Consider the following 14,956-nt stretch of genomic DNA (forward strand, 5'->3'; position numbering starts at 1 on the left):
TTTGTTTCTGTCTCTAAATTAATTTCAAAACTAGTAAAAAATCAAAACAAAATGAAAAACTTTGCTGGATCGGGGGGAACGGCCCACGGATTAAAAAGGTCCCGCGTTACCCGGCAAATGAAGGCAGATGACCCCAAGACAGTCACGTGACATTTCCTCCGTCACCCCCAACATCCTTCTGATCTCAACACTCCCCATCTCAACCATAAAAACTGGCCAAAAGCTCGTGAGCTCTGGGCACAGATACCAATACAGCAGCAGTAATATTTTTATTTTATTTTTAAAAAGCCAATTAATCGGGATCTGTGCTCTAATCATCAGCTGCAGACCTCTAATACTAATTAATTAAAATTCTGGATCAGATCAGCTCCCATAATTAAACTGCCCGGGTAGCTAATCTAGTCAACACTCTACTGTTTCTGAGTCAACGCTTATTTTACCTCCCTCTCTCTCTCACGTGACTCTTATCTCTCCGAGTAGTGGTGGTACATTGGTACTAGTACTGTACGCCATTTACGTGTGCAGACTAACTGTGCCTTGGTCTTCTCCTCTGGTTATTTGGCCCTAACTCCAAGAAACAGACGCAGAGAGAAAGAGAGAGCCAGAGACTCGGTCTGCTCTGAGCTTGCCCACAGTGCACGTGCATGGAGTATGATGAGGGAGTGTACTACCCTTCTCGCCCATGCACTCGACCCCTGTTCAACACTTTTACACAGTCAAATTTTGTTTCTTCCGGGGTTCGTTAATTTGATATTGGGATAGTTAGTGTACCAGTTAATAGCTAAGTTTACTTGGTATTTGTTTGCCACATGTAATCGAGTTAGAGTCCTGAAAAGTAGTGGTGCCATAGATGTAGATTGAGTGTGTTTTTTGTTTTGCTATGAGAATAGATGGAGCCTTGCCTCATATTGAAATGTGTTTGTTTAGGGTTAATATTCGGAGTTCTTTTGACATTTATAACTTTTTCTGATTGATCGACCATGGGTTTGAAACCTTTGTAGCTTAGTTTGTTCGATCGAAATGATAAGTTTAACTTAGTGGTTAATAGTTAAGTTTACTTAGCATGTCACGTATCTCGTGTTAGAGGCATGGAAAGTGGTGTTGCCACATGCCTGATTTGAGTGTGTTTTCTATTATATTTTAATACAGGAAAAGTTAGAACTTTGTTTTAGTTTCGCTCTCAATGAAATGTATCCATTTAGGATGGATTTTCAAAAAACCTTTGTGGCTTAACTTGTTCAATTGAAATGAAAAGTTTAACTTAGTGGTTAATAGCTAAGTTTACTTAGCATGTCACGTGTTTCGAGTTAGAGTCTTACAAAGTGGTGTTGCCACATCTAGGACTGTCACTCGGTCGGTTCGAATCGGTTATAGGTATTACCAACTTCAAAACCAAAGCTTTCGGTTTCAAAACTGATTTACCAATTACCAACCAAAATTTTCGGTTGTTAATTATATCTACCAAATTCGGTATTTCGGTTTTCGGTATTACCAACTTTATAACAACTAATTCTTTATAATATAAATTAGAATGAACAAAACTAGGTTTTTGAATTTTATAGTCATAAACTTTGTATTCATCTACTAATTATAGCTTTCTTTTGTATATATGACATCAAGTTTTAACAATTTTCAATAAAACTAGGTTATTTAACCATCGTTGACTAGGTTATTTAAAATACATATACTATTAATGTAGTATATGTAGTAATGTTCATACTATTATAAAAGTTTTTATGTTTATTTCTTAATATACATGTGTGTGTATTGAAAACTGTAGTATATAAATATAATATTTAGATAATCGGTAGATTCGGTATTTACCAAAACCAAACCAACTTTTTCTGTAATTTTCGATTTTAGTTTTATCGGTCATGGTTACCAAAAAGTCAGTTTACCAAACCTAAAACATCTATTGGTATTCGGTCGGTTTGGTAATTACCAAACCAAATGACAGCCCTAGCCACATCCCCTGATTTGAGGGGGTTTATTTATTTATTTTGATACGGGAAGAGTTAGAATTTTGTTTTAGCTTCACTCCTAATGAAATGTATTCGTTTAGGATGGATTTTCAAAGATTTTGGTCTTTTGACATCTATAACTTTTTTGATTGGTTGGTGTGATCGATGGAGCGTTTTAAGGCTTTGTAGTCAACTTGATGGAAATTATTGTTGAGTTTTATGCGATGAGTTTTGTCATCTCAATTACACATACAAAATAGCTTTTGTACGTGATTGCTAGCTAGGGTTATTAACATATTATTCTGTACTGGTCATGGATTCTTATTCTTCCATCTTGTTTAGAGGGAATCCTTTAGGGTTTTCTTTAATCTCCGACAATCATGGCAAGCATTCACATTGGGATCCATATATAAATATGATGACACAGCTTGGCATGACAGTATCTCTCTCACCCATTTCTCTTTCTTTGTATTTTCTTACAAACCGTATTAAAATGGCAGAACATGGCTCATTGGCTCTCAATTTCACATGTCGTACTCGTACTAATATGTCTATGACTATTCTACTCCCAAGTCTCTTACCCACTTCTATTTAAAAACGTTAACATGACACCGCTATACCAATCCTTATTCTTACAAGTTTTATAAATTAACATGTGGTTTTTTCCAAAGTATATTGAATTGTGATACATGTTGAGGGAACATGTTATGTGAGCTAGCTAGGATTTAGATTATCAATATTGGTCATGTGACACCCACCCAATTAAGAAGATGCTTACATTGATAATACCTTAGTTAAAGTCACATGTTCGACGATCAATTAAGAATTGGTTTAGTGCACTACTGTTTTCTTAGAAGCTCACACCATGTCGTTATGCCCTAATTATTGTTAGGGGTGTATTAGTGTATTACATGGTGCTATGGCCAAAGTAGCGGGGAATTATAGTTGATGTTGGCGAGGGTCCAAAAAAGAAGTTGCACACGTGACCATTCTCCTATGAATAGGAATAGGAAAAGGATAGGATGAAATTTCGTATGGACAAAAATCGAACCCCACATGCAGTGCATCTCCTCCAGAGTCGTTAATGCGTCTAATGCTGTCTTGTCTTACAGATTATATCAATGACACTCTTTTTCTGAAATCTTAATTATAATAAATTAAAACAATTATTGTTTTAATTTCTGAATTATATCGTGAAAGTGTTGAAATTTTAGAAAATGTGACTTGTTATATATATTGACAATTATTGTTTGTTATATGTTCTTCAAATTGAATTAATGTAACAACTCACGTGGATTTCACCATTTTGCTATAAAATTAAAGATTAATGATTCTATTACCTTTTCTCTTAATTACTTGTGTAAGAGGGAGTGTACATGCTTCCAACGTTGGAGTTTGTATTCAACACCACAAATTTCTTTTCAACATTAGGATTCGTTTAACAAACCTCCTGCTAACTTAAGGTGCATGGATTTGTAATTTTACAATCGTCTAATAAATTATTTGTTGGAACTAAATAATTACTAAATTCACACTGTGTCTAAATCTTCCGAGACTTTGGAAATTAAGATAATCTATGAAATTATTGGAATAAGTATGCTAAAACACAAAAGCATTTTTTCAAATATTTTTTTTTGGCTTTCATGTGCTTGAACAAAAGTAGTTTGAGTAGGAGAAGATAAATATCTACTACTCGTGTGAAAACACGAGTAATCTCATAATCAACTTATCACTTTGAAACGATGAGGATAGTGGGATGGAGTCACTAATTGTCAATTAGTGTTGTGATTAAAAACAATAATTATGGGTTAAGAATTATAGGACAATGGGTGGTAGTGACTGGTAGTGGCTCAAGTCTCAAACAACCGCTCAAATAAGGAAGATTTTATTGGTCGGGGAGATGTGACCTGAAAAAGTAATGTGCCGTCACTTTCATGCTTGTCGTCACTCACCGGAGCCAATGGGTCCAACCACAATTGACCCCCCCACCTCACGTGCATATTCCAACATCAAATCCCCCTACAGTTTTTCGATCATCATCACCCGGCCCGACCCGGCCCGACCACCTGTAAGTTCTGCTCTTTCATGTTAGTGTTCGTTCAACATTTAACTCATCCAATTAAAACATCTATCGTCATAATTTTTTCATTGAAAATCATCTCGTGATTTTGTTCTCAAATGAAGCAAACAATGAACAAGGAGGTGCTGCATAATTAATTAGCTATGTTATGTTATCCAAAGGACCTTTTCCTTATCATTGAACCTTCAAACAATTTGCATATTAATTAATTAAGTACATCGAATATATAATAAAATCCAGACATCCAGTGCATTTGAAAGGGCGCCTATAGCTTGAAACTTCGAAAGAATATGAATGGCTTATTGTGACCACTTATTTGTTACCCTACCTACGGCCTACATATATTAAACAACTTATACTAAAGTGTGTATGAAAATTAAATAATATAATAAAGTGCTTCAAGATTCCAATACATAATTAATAAAATACCAGCGCACTGGGTTCATGCACCTTGCACATCAACTGATCAACATATATTTTTCTTTTCGGAAAAAGCTTATTTTCATTTTAGTGCCAATAACAATACCATAGGGGTCAAAGAAGTAGTTCATGCATGCATTCTTCGATATGCATCAATCTCATTTATCACAAGTTCTAATTTATGTTTGTATGTTAAAGATAGTAAACTGTGAAATATTTTAAATTTTAATTTTTAAAATAAATAGTATTGTTCGTAAATATCTCGTTTTACAATTTATAAAGGAGTAATTCAATTCAAAACTACTTTCTTATTTTATTTTTTTCAACCACTAAATATAAAAGGGGTTTTTCAATCAAAAAAAAAAAAAAAAAAAGGGGTTTATATTTTTTAAAAAATAGTACAACTAATGTGGGGAGGTTTAATTTAAAAATAATGGAATTTGAGGGGGTGATTTTGTTGTTTAGTAACAGGGTGTTTCGGCGTAACATGGACATTCCCCTCTTAAGGAATCCGTTTAGGGATTAGTTAACAAATCGTTTCGGCGTGTAAGGATAATGGATTTAATTAATTAACGTTAATTTTAAGCTTAATCTTAAGAGGCACCCCCTCTAATTATTTTATTATCTCCCACACGACTTTTCCTGGTGGACGCGTGTCAGTTTCACCGCGGAATCCGCAACCCCATCACGTGATAGAAAATGTCTGCCTACCACATCGTCAGCCATCCCAAATCACGTGGCCAACTCACCGTGCGATGTTGGCGGGCCCCACCCCTCCTTCCCCACACCACCACTATTTTACGCGATCCCGTTCTCCCCTCCTCTTTTTTATAATCAAAGGGCGGTTTTGGGATCGTCAAAAGCGGTTTCGACTCTGACGCCGTTACCGTACTCCGTTACGTTACGCACCGCGACAAATCGTTTTGAAAAATTCAGGACGGTGTCGTTTAGTCACAGACCTTAAGAGGACGGGTTGCGGATTGGGTCACCTCAAAAAGTGGTTTTTGGTGGGTGGTATAATACTACTAGTACTGTACTAGAACTTACTTGAGCCATGTGATATTGCATACGTATGTTTCTATAATGACGTGACGGGTCCCCCCTGCCTTCCCTATCCCCCCACTACCGAGCCTGAGCGAAAGAGAGAGAGAGAGAGAGAGAACGACAACCACGCACCGCACGTGAGCAGGCAATCTCTCACGTGCCCCCATTCCCTGCCGTTTATCCCCATCTCTGCTGCCGTCTCGCGTGCGGTGGGGACCTTTACCCCGCACCACTAGCAGCACGTCGCGCCGTTGAAGATGTGAAGTGTCTACAATGACCTTGGTAAAGTATGAAGAGGAGGGAGAAATGGTCATTTTGAATTATACTTCATTCCCATATTTTTGTTACCGATTTTTTTAATTTAGTCACACAAATTTAATTTTAAAATTCAAAGATTTAAATTAAAAGATTTCATGTACTTATCATTTTTATTTATTTATTTATAATCGAGTAGACTTGTAGTCGAGTTTGAAGTTTGATTAAAATGGTGACTATCTTGAAATTGGATAATATAAATGTGGTCGAGGGAAATAAAGATATAAAGAGCAATATTTTTTGTTGTAGCATCTTTTAGAAAGTGGATATTTATGAATTTTTATCGGACAAAATTGATAGGATTATCAAATTAAATTATTATAAAATTTGAGTTATTAAAATAATATTAGACTCCAAACACACCTTATGTGTGTGAATAATTACGTGGAAAGTTATTCCACATAATGTAGAGAAAATTGCAGCACATATTTTGCTTTTTTAAATTTATTTTGTTTTTTTATTTATTTCTGAATTGACCATTTTATCTTTCTCAAATATTTCAATTAAAATGTTTTTTAATTTTTAAGAGGTATTTTAGTAAAAAAAAATTATGTTAACTGATAAATTATCTACTCTTAATAATGGCAAGTACAGATTTTTATTTCATTAAAAAAAAAAAGTATAGATTTTAAATGTGAGTGAGTAAAATGTAATTAATTCTGTCGAAAGAAAAAAGTAAGAATGGGTATATAGTCCTGTAGGGGCGGGGCGCTACAGAAGTAGTGGTGCGTGAGAGCACGTGCTGTGAGATTGGTTTGGTTAGGCGGTGCCGAGCTCTCTCTCTCTTTCTCGTGACGGTGTCACGTGGGAGTGGATGTGGGACCCGGAGGTTCCCCCGTCGCGATAGAGAGGAAAAAATAAAAAAAAAGGTGACAAGGGCATGAGTGGGGGCATGTGCTTGCCTTTCCCAAGTGACCTGTCGTTTATGGGTCATTGAAATGTGAAAGTGAGAGGTGGGGCCGGGTGGTAGGGGTTACGTCGGTGACGTGGCGCACTCACGTGCAGCCCAGCGTGAGCTTTTGCCTGGTCCCTATTGAGTGAGACGTGGCCCAGGATGAGGTGGGACAAGTGTCTCCATCAAACGTGGCAGCCCCAGATTCTATGTGAGTGAGTGTACTCCATTTTCATTTGGGATTAGACTAGCTTATCAAGGGCCTCTGCCTTCACTTGTTTCAATTTTGGGGCACTGTTTTTAGCACATTAAATTAGGACCTAGGACCACCACCTTCTCATTTCATGTCACACATGCTTAAACAAAAAATGAAAGATCTTCAGAGCTCAAATGTTTCTACGGGGTATACATGGGTTTAACAGCAAGACCATTTGAGCTTGGGCCTAAGATTGCTCCCTCAAAGATCCTGAAAAGAGGTTTTGGGGAGTTAGTTTTCTAAAGCATAGTGAGGCAACTTTTCTCAAAGCCCATATTTTTTTAGTACATAGCTACGGCTCATGGGGAGCCAATTTTCCCAAGCCCAAGACCTATTGTAATTCATCTAGAAAAGCGATGTTGGGGTGGATTTGTACAAAGACTGCTAGGATTGCTTGATTAGGTTGCATCTCCTCTGTTTACCCCTTCTGAGTTCATGTACTGGGTCCAAAGCTTCAAGAAGCTTTGTAGCGTCTTTCCTTATTCCCCTCAGTAAGGTTGGCCTGCTGCGGTGGCATGCTCCTTGTGATATGTATGCAGAAACTTCATATAGCTTTGATAGTCTGATAGATGAGCAAAGTACATGAAATGGCTTGCAAGAAAGCATGTGGCGTGGGAGCTAGAAGCACATGAGTTGCAAAAGATGAGAGATTTGCTACGGTGTAATCTACTGCAGTGAGGAAAGAATGGATTTTGGTGATGGTTGATGGGTTTAAGGTCGTTTAGAGCTTGAAAATGGTTTTGGATTGGAGGCTGGGAATGCTTGGCTTGTTGCTTGAGACTTGCTTGAAAGATGTATTGTCTAGAGGTTCTGAAGTTTGTTGCTTGGAGGTTGTATGATGCCTATGGCTTGGAGGTTCTGCCCCCCTCCTCTTTGCAGCAACCAAAAGCCTTAATTAATAGGCAAAAGGAAAGTGGAAAGCTATAGGAACTTGAGTAAACTCACAGTGCTAAGGTGAAAACTATATCACTAAGAACGAGACTAGGTTTGTGTGTCATGTCTCCCTGCAGCAAGGCTTAAAACATGGAATTATGTTTGTATCGTGTACTCTTACTGCAACGATGTGATCTTTACTGCAGTGATGAAGACCACCACAGTGATGTTAGTTTCAAGGCCATGTGAAGGGAAATATAATGTGTATTTGGAGAAGAGACTTAAGGTCTATGGGGTTAAGGTCCTTAGCAAAGAAAGAATGGACAGATTGATGATTCTCATAATTTGGTATAGAATAAGATAACTACTGCAGGATAAAAGAAGGTATTGAAACTTGGATTGTTGGAAAGACTTTTGGGTAGATGATTGTGTTTAATCTTATGGGTTTGGTTTTTCTCATCTTTGCATGTCCATGTAATGATTTAGATTGTCGGGCCTGGATTTTGGTCAAAAGTCCAAAACCGCCGACAATTGAAAATCAAGAACGGGCCTCATGTACTTCCGTTACCTTCTACACCACATCCAATCTTGTAAGCCCCAAGAGCATGATTGTGGCTTGGGTCCACGTGTGTGGCATGGCACTTAATAAGGCAGAATCAAAAGTGAATTGCAAGATCAAGAGTTCTTTCTAGCATAATGGGCTTTAAGCTATTAAAGCCTATAGTTTGTAGTTTTGCGCATTTATATTTGTATTTGAGCCTCAAACAACTATTGGGCATGAATATTGATTTTTTGGGTATCAACAAGTGATCACAGAATTATGGAAAAAACTACTTTTTCTTTTTTAAACATAAAGCAAGCGATTACAAATAGAAAGATACTTACGTATGACAGCCGTACCATGTATTTATACGGCTGACCAATCAATATACATACATGAGGTGTTTTGAGTATTTCATTTAATAAATGAATAGTAGTTTAGGAATTGAAGAAGCTAGGCCCCACTAGTTTCTAGATTTTGATTGAGTAACCATGCTAGACACATAATACAGCCACTTTACAATAAGAATTTCTCTTACAAATATTAAAGTGGAATAAGTCTCAACTTCAAATGAAAATAATCACAAGGATTCATGCCTTACAACTAGACAACTAATCATGAGTCGCCATACATCCTTATAGCAAACATAGGGACAAAATTCACTCTCTCACATCGTAGAAGAAAAAAAATACCAAACCATGTGTGATGGTCACATACCATAGAAAAAAAGTACCAAACCATGTGTGATGGTCACATATCGCATAACAAAAGTACCAAACCGTCTATGATGGTCACACACTAGCACATTGACAACAAGAACACACTAGTAATGTAATTTACAAGAATAGACTAAATTGTAAATAATAAGTAGACTAAATTGCGAATCAAGATACATCTATAATGATTAGAATTACATTATACAAGAATTACACAACAACTTATCATTCAGGAGTTGAACTTAAAATCTCACTTATAAAGGGACGATTTATAAGTGCGAATCACGAAACGTCTATAACGAATAAAATTACACACAATAATTACATAATAACTGATTGTCCGGGAATTGCTCACTATAAATTATAAAGGGATAATTTATGGGGCTATTTTCAATAAGGTAAAGTCTCGCGGTCAAAGATCCATGCAGAAGAAACACATCATGCGGCCAATGCATATATAAGACACGTTAGAATAAACATCAAAGTTTTTAATAATTACGTGACTGCCATTGTGTCTTCAAACGAGATTTGAGAGGTTATAATGACCAAATTAACCCTTAAAAGATTCCAGTACTATATACGTCATTGTTTGCCAAATCATTTTCCAATCTTACAAAAACCATTAACTATTCATAGTTGGGTCTTTTGTGATTTATAACAAGGCAAGTAAAGTATTACATATCTTCCTCAAAATAATTACAAGTCATCCATATATAGCAACCCAAAATATCTTTGCAGCCACACTTCTTTCGCAATGAGTATCTCGATGTTATTGATCCTCAATGATAAATAGTCATTGAAGACATACCAAATAATTATGTTATTTTATCTCAATCTAAACCGGGAAAGCCTGTTAAAAACATAGCAAGAAAATTGATAGTGATAAAAGAGATGCAAACAGCACTGCAAAATAACTCTTGACACTTAATAACAAATAATACTAGAGATTCGATAGAAAATAATACTACTGAAGTTTAGTAGAAATGCTACTAAGGTTCAATGGTAAATAATGTTACTGAGGTTCAGTGACAAAAAATGATATTGCGTATTTAAGAGTCAATACAAGAATTGCTTTATCAAAACAAGCAAAACAATAGTTGTGTGTTGTATTTATTTTTATAACAAGATAAGATTTGTGCAATTGTTGCTGATAATCATAACAAATATGCAACTTATGGTTAGTCAAATAACATGTGATGCTATTGATGGTCAGTAACAAATAATACTATTGAAAGTCAATAACATAAAAACTCACAATCCATAACAAATAATGACATAAAATGTTAATGACAATCAGTATCAAATTTCATATTTAGTAGCAAACAACGTTATTAGAAAAAAGCCTCGGCAAATCATGTTCAAACCATCAGACAAACAAGAGTAAATTTGCTAAAATATCTATAACATCTATATTTATTAACAGAGAGCAAGAAACACTTTCTTGGTATCATCTTATTTACAGATTATATAAATCAACTCTAGTGAAAGTGTGAAAGCAAACGAAAGAATAAAATCAAAAGCATGTAGCCACTGCTGCTTATACCTCTGAATATGATTTAAAGGATTTTAAATACATTCACTTCCTTATCAGTTATAGTAGTAATAGCTATTAAGGTCTAATCGATGAAGGGAATTAAGATCTTCAAAATTCCAAAGATAAATTTGAATAATAGAAGAACAAAAATTCAAAAAGTATTTACATGCAGTACAATACATGGAGAATTTGATACAAATGAAACTGAGAAATTGAAATATAAAACCACATATGATCCGCCAATTGAAATTTCAAACCAAACTCCATGTTTGACTGATGAATTTTAAGTTCGTTGGTCTTGATTTTTCTAGATTTCAATCCTCTCTTTATTTGGATTTAGATATGGATCTTGGCCTCTATCTCTCTATCTTGCGTTGACTCACTCTTTGGTATGTCAATCTTCATTTTATATATTAGCTAGTTAGGATATTTTCATCAATTCTCATCTAATATAAAAATAAAAAAGAATACCCACATTGGCTCTAATTGTCCGCTTGGGCCTTCCGGCCTATCGGATGGGAAATAGGCACCTTAAGCTCTGCGCATGGAACAAATAGAGATGGTTTTGTAGATTTTGGTAATTTTACCAAATTTATGTCACTCCACCGAATAGTTACGGATGCAAATTTTGTTGTTAGAAATTCAACTTTTGTTGGGCCACGTGGAGCTGCAAAAATAGAAAATAGAAAATTGAAATTCAACCCAGGCCCAATAATATCTGTAATTCCTGTCTAGTGTCTCCTGCTACATATGCTGACAATGACACTGTCGCCCATCGCGCGACTCTCCGTACAAATTTTCCGCATCACCAATTAAACGCTAGTGATCACGTCCTTGCCTCCATCCGACGGCCCTCCTTCTTCATCTTTACAAAATTTGAAACTGAAAGCGCAGAAAAGGGAGGGTCCTGATCATTTTCAAAGGGCGGTCAAGCCCAGGTGTGTATCGTAAATTCACAAATATAAAGGGAACCAACTAACCATGGTTGGGTCATGTAAATCTCTAACAAGAAAAGACAAATTCCAGAAGAGAGAGTGAGAGAGAAGAGTTTGGAACTTTGGAGAAGAAGAAAGAAGAAGATTGAAGGTCCCGCCGGAAACTGGAAGAGCCTGATCGGCGGCGGCTCGCTTCATCGTAGCCGTTGATTCTTCTCCGTCATCGCCTCCGATCCTCCGACTCTTTTCTCGATTCTTCTCTCTCTCTCTCGCGATGACCTTGCCCTCCAAGATTTAACGTCCGGTGAGTTTTCGAGTCTTGATACCTTTAATTTACTGCAATAATCATAAATTTAGAGCCTGAATCTCTGTTTTTGGATCATACTCTTTTCTTCGTTTTAGGTCTTGGTCGTTTTCGGCTCAATTTGGATGAATATTGCGCTCGTCTTTTAGCAAAGAGACGAGTACTATAGGAAAAATCGATCGGCTTGTTCTGTATATTAATTGCGGTCAATTTGGAGAGTGTTTTACTGGTTTTTATGTCCATTTTTCAAAGAGGTGATCATGGATTTCTGAAATCTTAGTCGATGATCATTAAGAATAAGATTATGATATTGATTGATTTGTGCGTTTTCTTCTGGTTGCCTTTAATTACTTCCATTTTTCGCGAATCGATTGAACATATAGAGAAATGAGCTTGTAGTTGAACCTCCTTTGCTTACCGGACGTAGATGTAAACCAAGTCTTTTAGGAGGGAAAATACTGTGTTTGTAAAACTAGTACTGAGATGGCATTTTGGCGAAACTATTAACCATGTGATTGCTGACAGGTAATTCTGTGGTTTTGTGTTAATGTTGTCAAGGATTGTGTATGATAGCAGGGGTTATCTGTGATGAAAAATCCTTAATAGGCAGCATTTTCTGTTTCGTCTTCTTTTAGAAGTAGTTTCTTGACTTCTTCTTATGTATATACTGAGATTTATTCACCTATTCTTGGCAGGGTTTGATCTAGTAGCGTCAAACAGAAGATTTCCTGATGTAGAGACGTGACTACTGCCTTGTTTACGTTAGGAATGGTTTATAAGAAATTAGAGTAGTGTTAGCTTAGTTTATGGTTGATTGACTCGCAGCCTTTTGTCTCTCTCATACAACTGGTGCCAGCCGTTGGCACCTGCTGAGAGAGCGGAAGGATCTGCACCCTGTTGTCACCTTGATCCCCTGCTTGAAAGTAACATCTTCATCCTTAGTTATGCCTACTAAGTTGGAGAGTCCTGTTAAGACGCAGATGGCTGTGGGACTTGTCAGCGGTCTGCTCAACAGTGAGTGCCGTGAGAGCACAAGAGGAATTCTTGCTCGGAGGAGGCGTGTCTTTGTGCAGACTGAGACTGGCTGTGTTTTGGGAATGGACTTGGAAAGGGGTGACAATGCCAACACAGTTAAAAGGAGGTTGCAGCTTGCCCTCAATGTACCTACTGACCACAGCTCTTTGACATTCGGGGATCGAATATTGAATAACGATCTAAGTGCCATCCGCAATCATTCCCCGCTACTACTTGCAAGGAATGTCATGCATAGAAGTTCCTCAACTCCTTGTCTCTCACCTACTGGGAGAAATCTTCAACATTGGGATCGGAGTGGTCCTATTGAGATTCTAGGGTGTTCAAAGTACTTCGCTAGTATTGATGAACTGATTAAGGACATAGTGGTGGCTATCAAGAAGGGCGTTGAACCAATACCTGTTCATAGTGGGCTTGGTGGTGCTTACTACTTCAGGAACATCAGGGGTGAGAGTGTTGCCATTGTGAAACCAACAGATGAGGAGCCATATGCACCCAACAACCCCAAAGGCTTTGTAGGCACATCTCTTGGGCTGCCAGGCCTGAAGCATTCAGTGAGAGTTGGGGAAACAGGGTTTCGAGAAGTTGCTGCCTACCTTTTGGATGCCAATCACTATGCTAATGTGCCTCCAACTGTTCTTGTTAAGGTGACACATTCAATCTTCAATGTTAATTATGGTGTCAATGGAGACAAGATTCAGCAGAAGAAAAAGGTTAGTAAAATTGCATCTCTGCAGCAGTTCATCCGTCATGACTTTGATGCTGGTGACTATGGAACCTCAAGTTTTCCTGTAGCTGGTGTTCACAGAATAGGCATTTTAGATATTAGGATCTTTAATACTGACAGGCATGCAGGAAACATTCTGGTTAAAATGCCCGATGGGGAGTTTGGTCAGGTGGAGCTCATTCCCATAGATCATGGCCTTTGCTTGCCTGAGCACTTGGAAGATCCCTATTTTGAATGGATTCATTGGCCTCAAGCTTCAATTCCTTTCTCAGAGGACGAGCTTGAGTATATAAAGAATCTTGATCCAATCCGTGATTCTGAGATGCTCAAGATGGAACTACCCATGATTCGTGAGGCATGTCTTCGAGTTCTGGTCCTCTCCACAATATTCCTCCAGGAAGCAGCTGCTTTTGGACTTTGCCTTGCTGAAATAGGTGAAATGATGAGCAGGGAGTTTGGAAGCAAAGAGGAGAAGCCAAGTGAACTTGAGGTTGTATGCCTTGAGACCAGGAGGATCATAACAGATTCGAACATGTCAAACTTTGTGGCTGAAGAAGACAACAATCAGTGTCTGTCTGATATAGAGTGCGATAAAGCAGGGCTTGATCCTTCTCCTCAGATCCCATGTTTCCTCTTCAAGCAGTTTTCATACCCCTTTGGACCTGATGGTGCTAATGGTCACTACTTACTTCCTAAGCTAGATGAGAGTTTGGAAGAGGATATTGTTGACTTGGATACAAGGGCAATCAGAGCTGAGGGAATCATTACCCAGCCAAATTGGTATAAAACTGAAACTGTTTCGAAGTTGTCCATGTCTCTGAAAAAGTTAAATGTGGACGAGACAAGCCAGCTACAGCGGAAGGGTACCTTACCTGGAATCAGAAGAAGTGCAAATGACCAGTTACCCACCTCAACAGGCTTTGTGAAACTTGCTGATATGTGTGAGGAGGAATGGGTTCTGTTCCTTGAAAAGTTTAGGGAACTTCTTTACCCTGCCCTTGGCAAACGAAGGTCTACCACCATTGGGCAGAGAAGGAGGCTTGGAACATCATGCACCTTTTGACTGCAGGTATGAGATACAGTCTATAAAGTTCAGCAGCATTGAGGAACAGTGTCATAGTCCAAAGAAGCAATTTATGATATAGAACATATAGATAGTTTTGAAGTCAGATTAGCTGTCTTATGTTTAGTTACCCTCTTATCTTCACCTTGTGAACTATTCTAGTTGTTTTGATCTCAGCAAGAACTTGTAGAAAAATCAGAAAAAGTACAAAAAAAAAAAAGCCATAGAAATGGGGAAAAGTAAATATACGGTTATGTTTCTAT

At 37.5% G+C, this 14,956-nt stretch overlaps 1 protein-coding gene across 1 annotated transcript; it reads left to right on the plus strand.

Moving 5' to 3' along the window:
* Nucleotides 1-11,610: 11,610 nt before the first annotated feature.
* On the plus strand, nt 11,611-14,913 carry LOC112176836 (phosphatidylinositol 4-kinase gamma 7). The gene is made up of 2 exons (XM_024314924.2): nt 11,611-11,871; nt 12,567-14,913. Exon 2 carries the CDS (start codon nt 12,816-12,818, stop codon nt 14,691-14,693), a length of 1,878 nt encoding a protein of 625 aa, XP_024170692.1. The 5' UTR covers nt 11,611-11,871; nt 12,567-12,815; the 3' UTR covers nt 14,694-14,913.
* The last annotated feature ends 43 nt before the right edge of the window (nt 14,914-14,956 follow it).

This window comes from Rosa chinensis, chromosome 7 (assembly GCF_002994745.2).
Source record: "Rosa chinensis cultivar Old Blush chromosome 7, RchiOBHm-V2, whole genome shotgun sequence".
Classification (NCBI taxonomy): Eukaryota; Viridiplantae; Streptophyta; class Magnoliopsida; order Rosales; family Rosaceae; genus Rosa; species Rosa chinensis.

Bases quoted from the DNA above. Each gene is read 5' to 3' on its own strand.
- LOC112176836 (XM_024314924.2), top strand. From the start codon at position 12,816: ATGCCTACTAAGTTGGAGAGTCCTGTTAAGACGCAGATGGCTGTGGGA.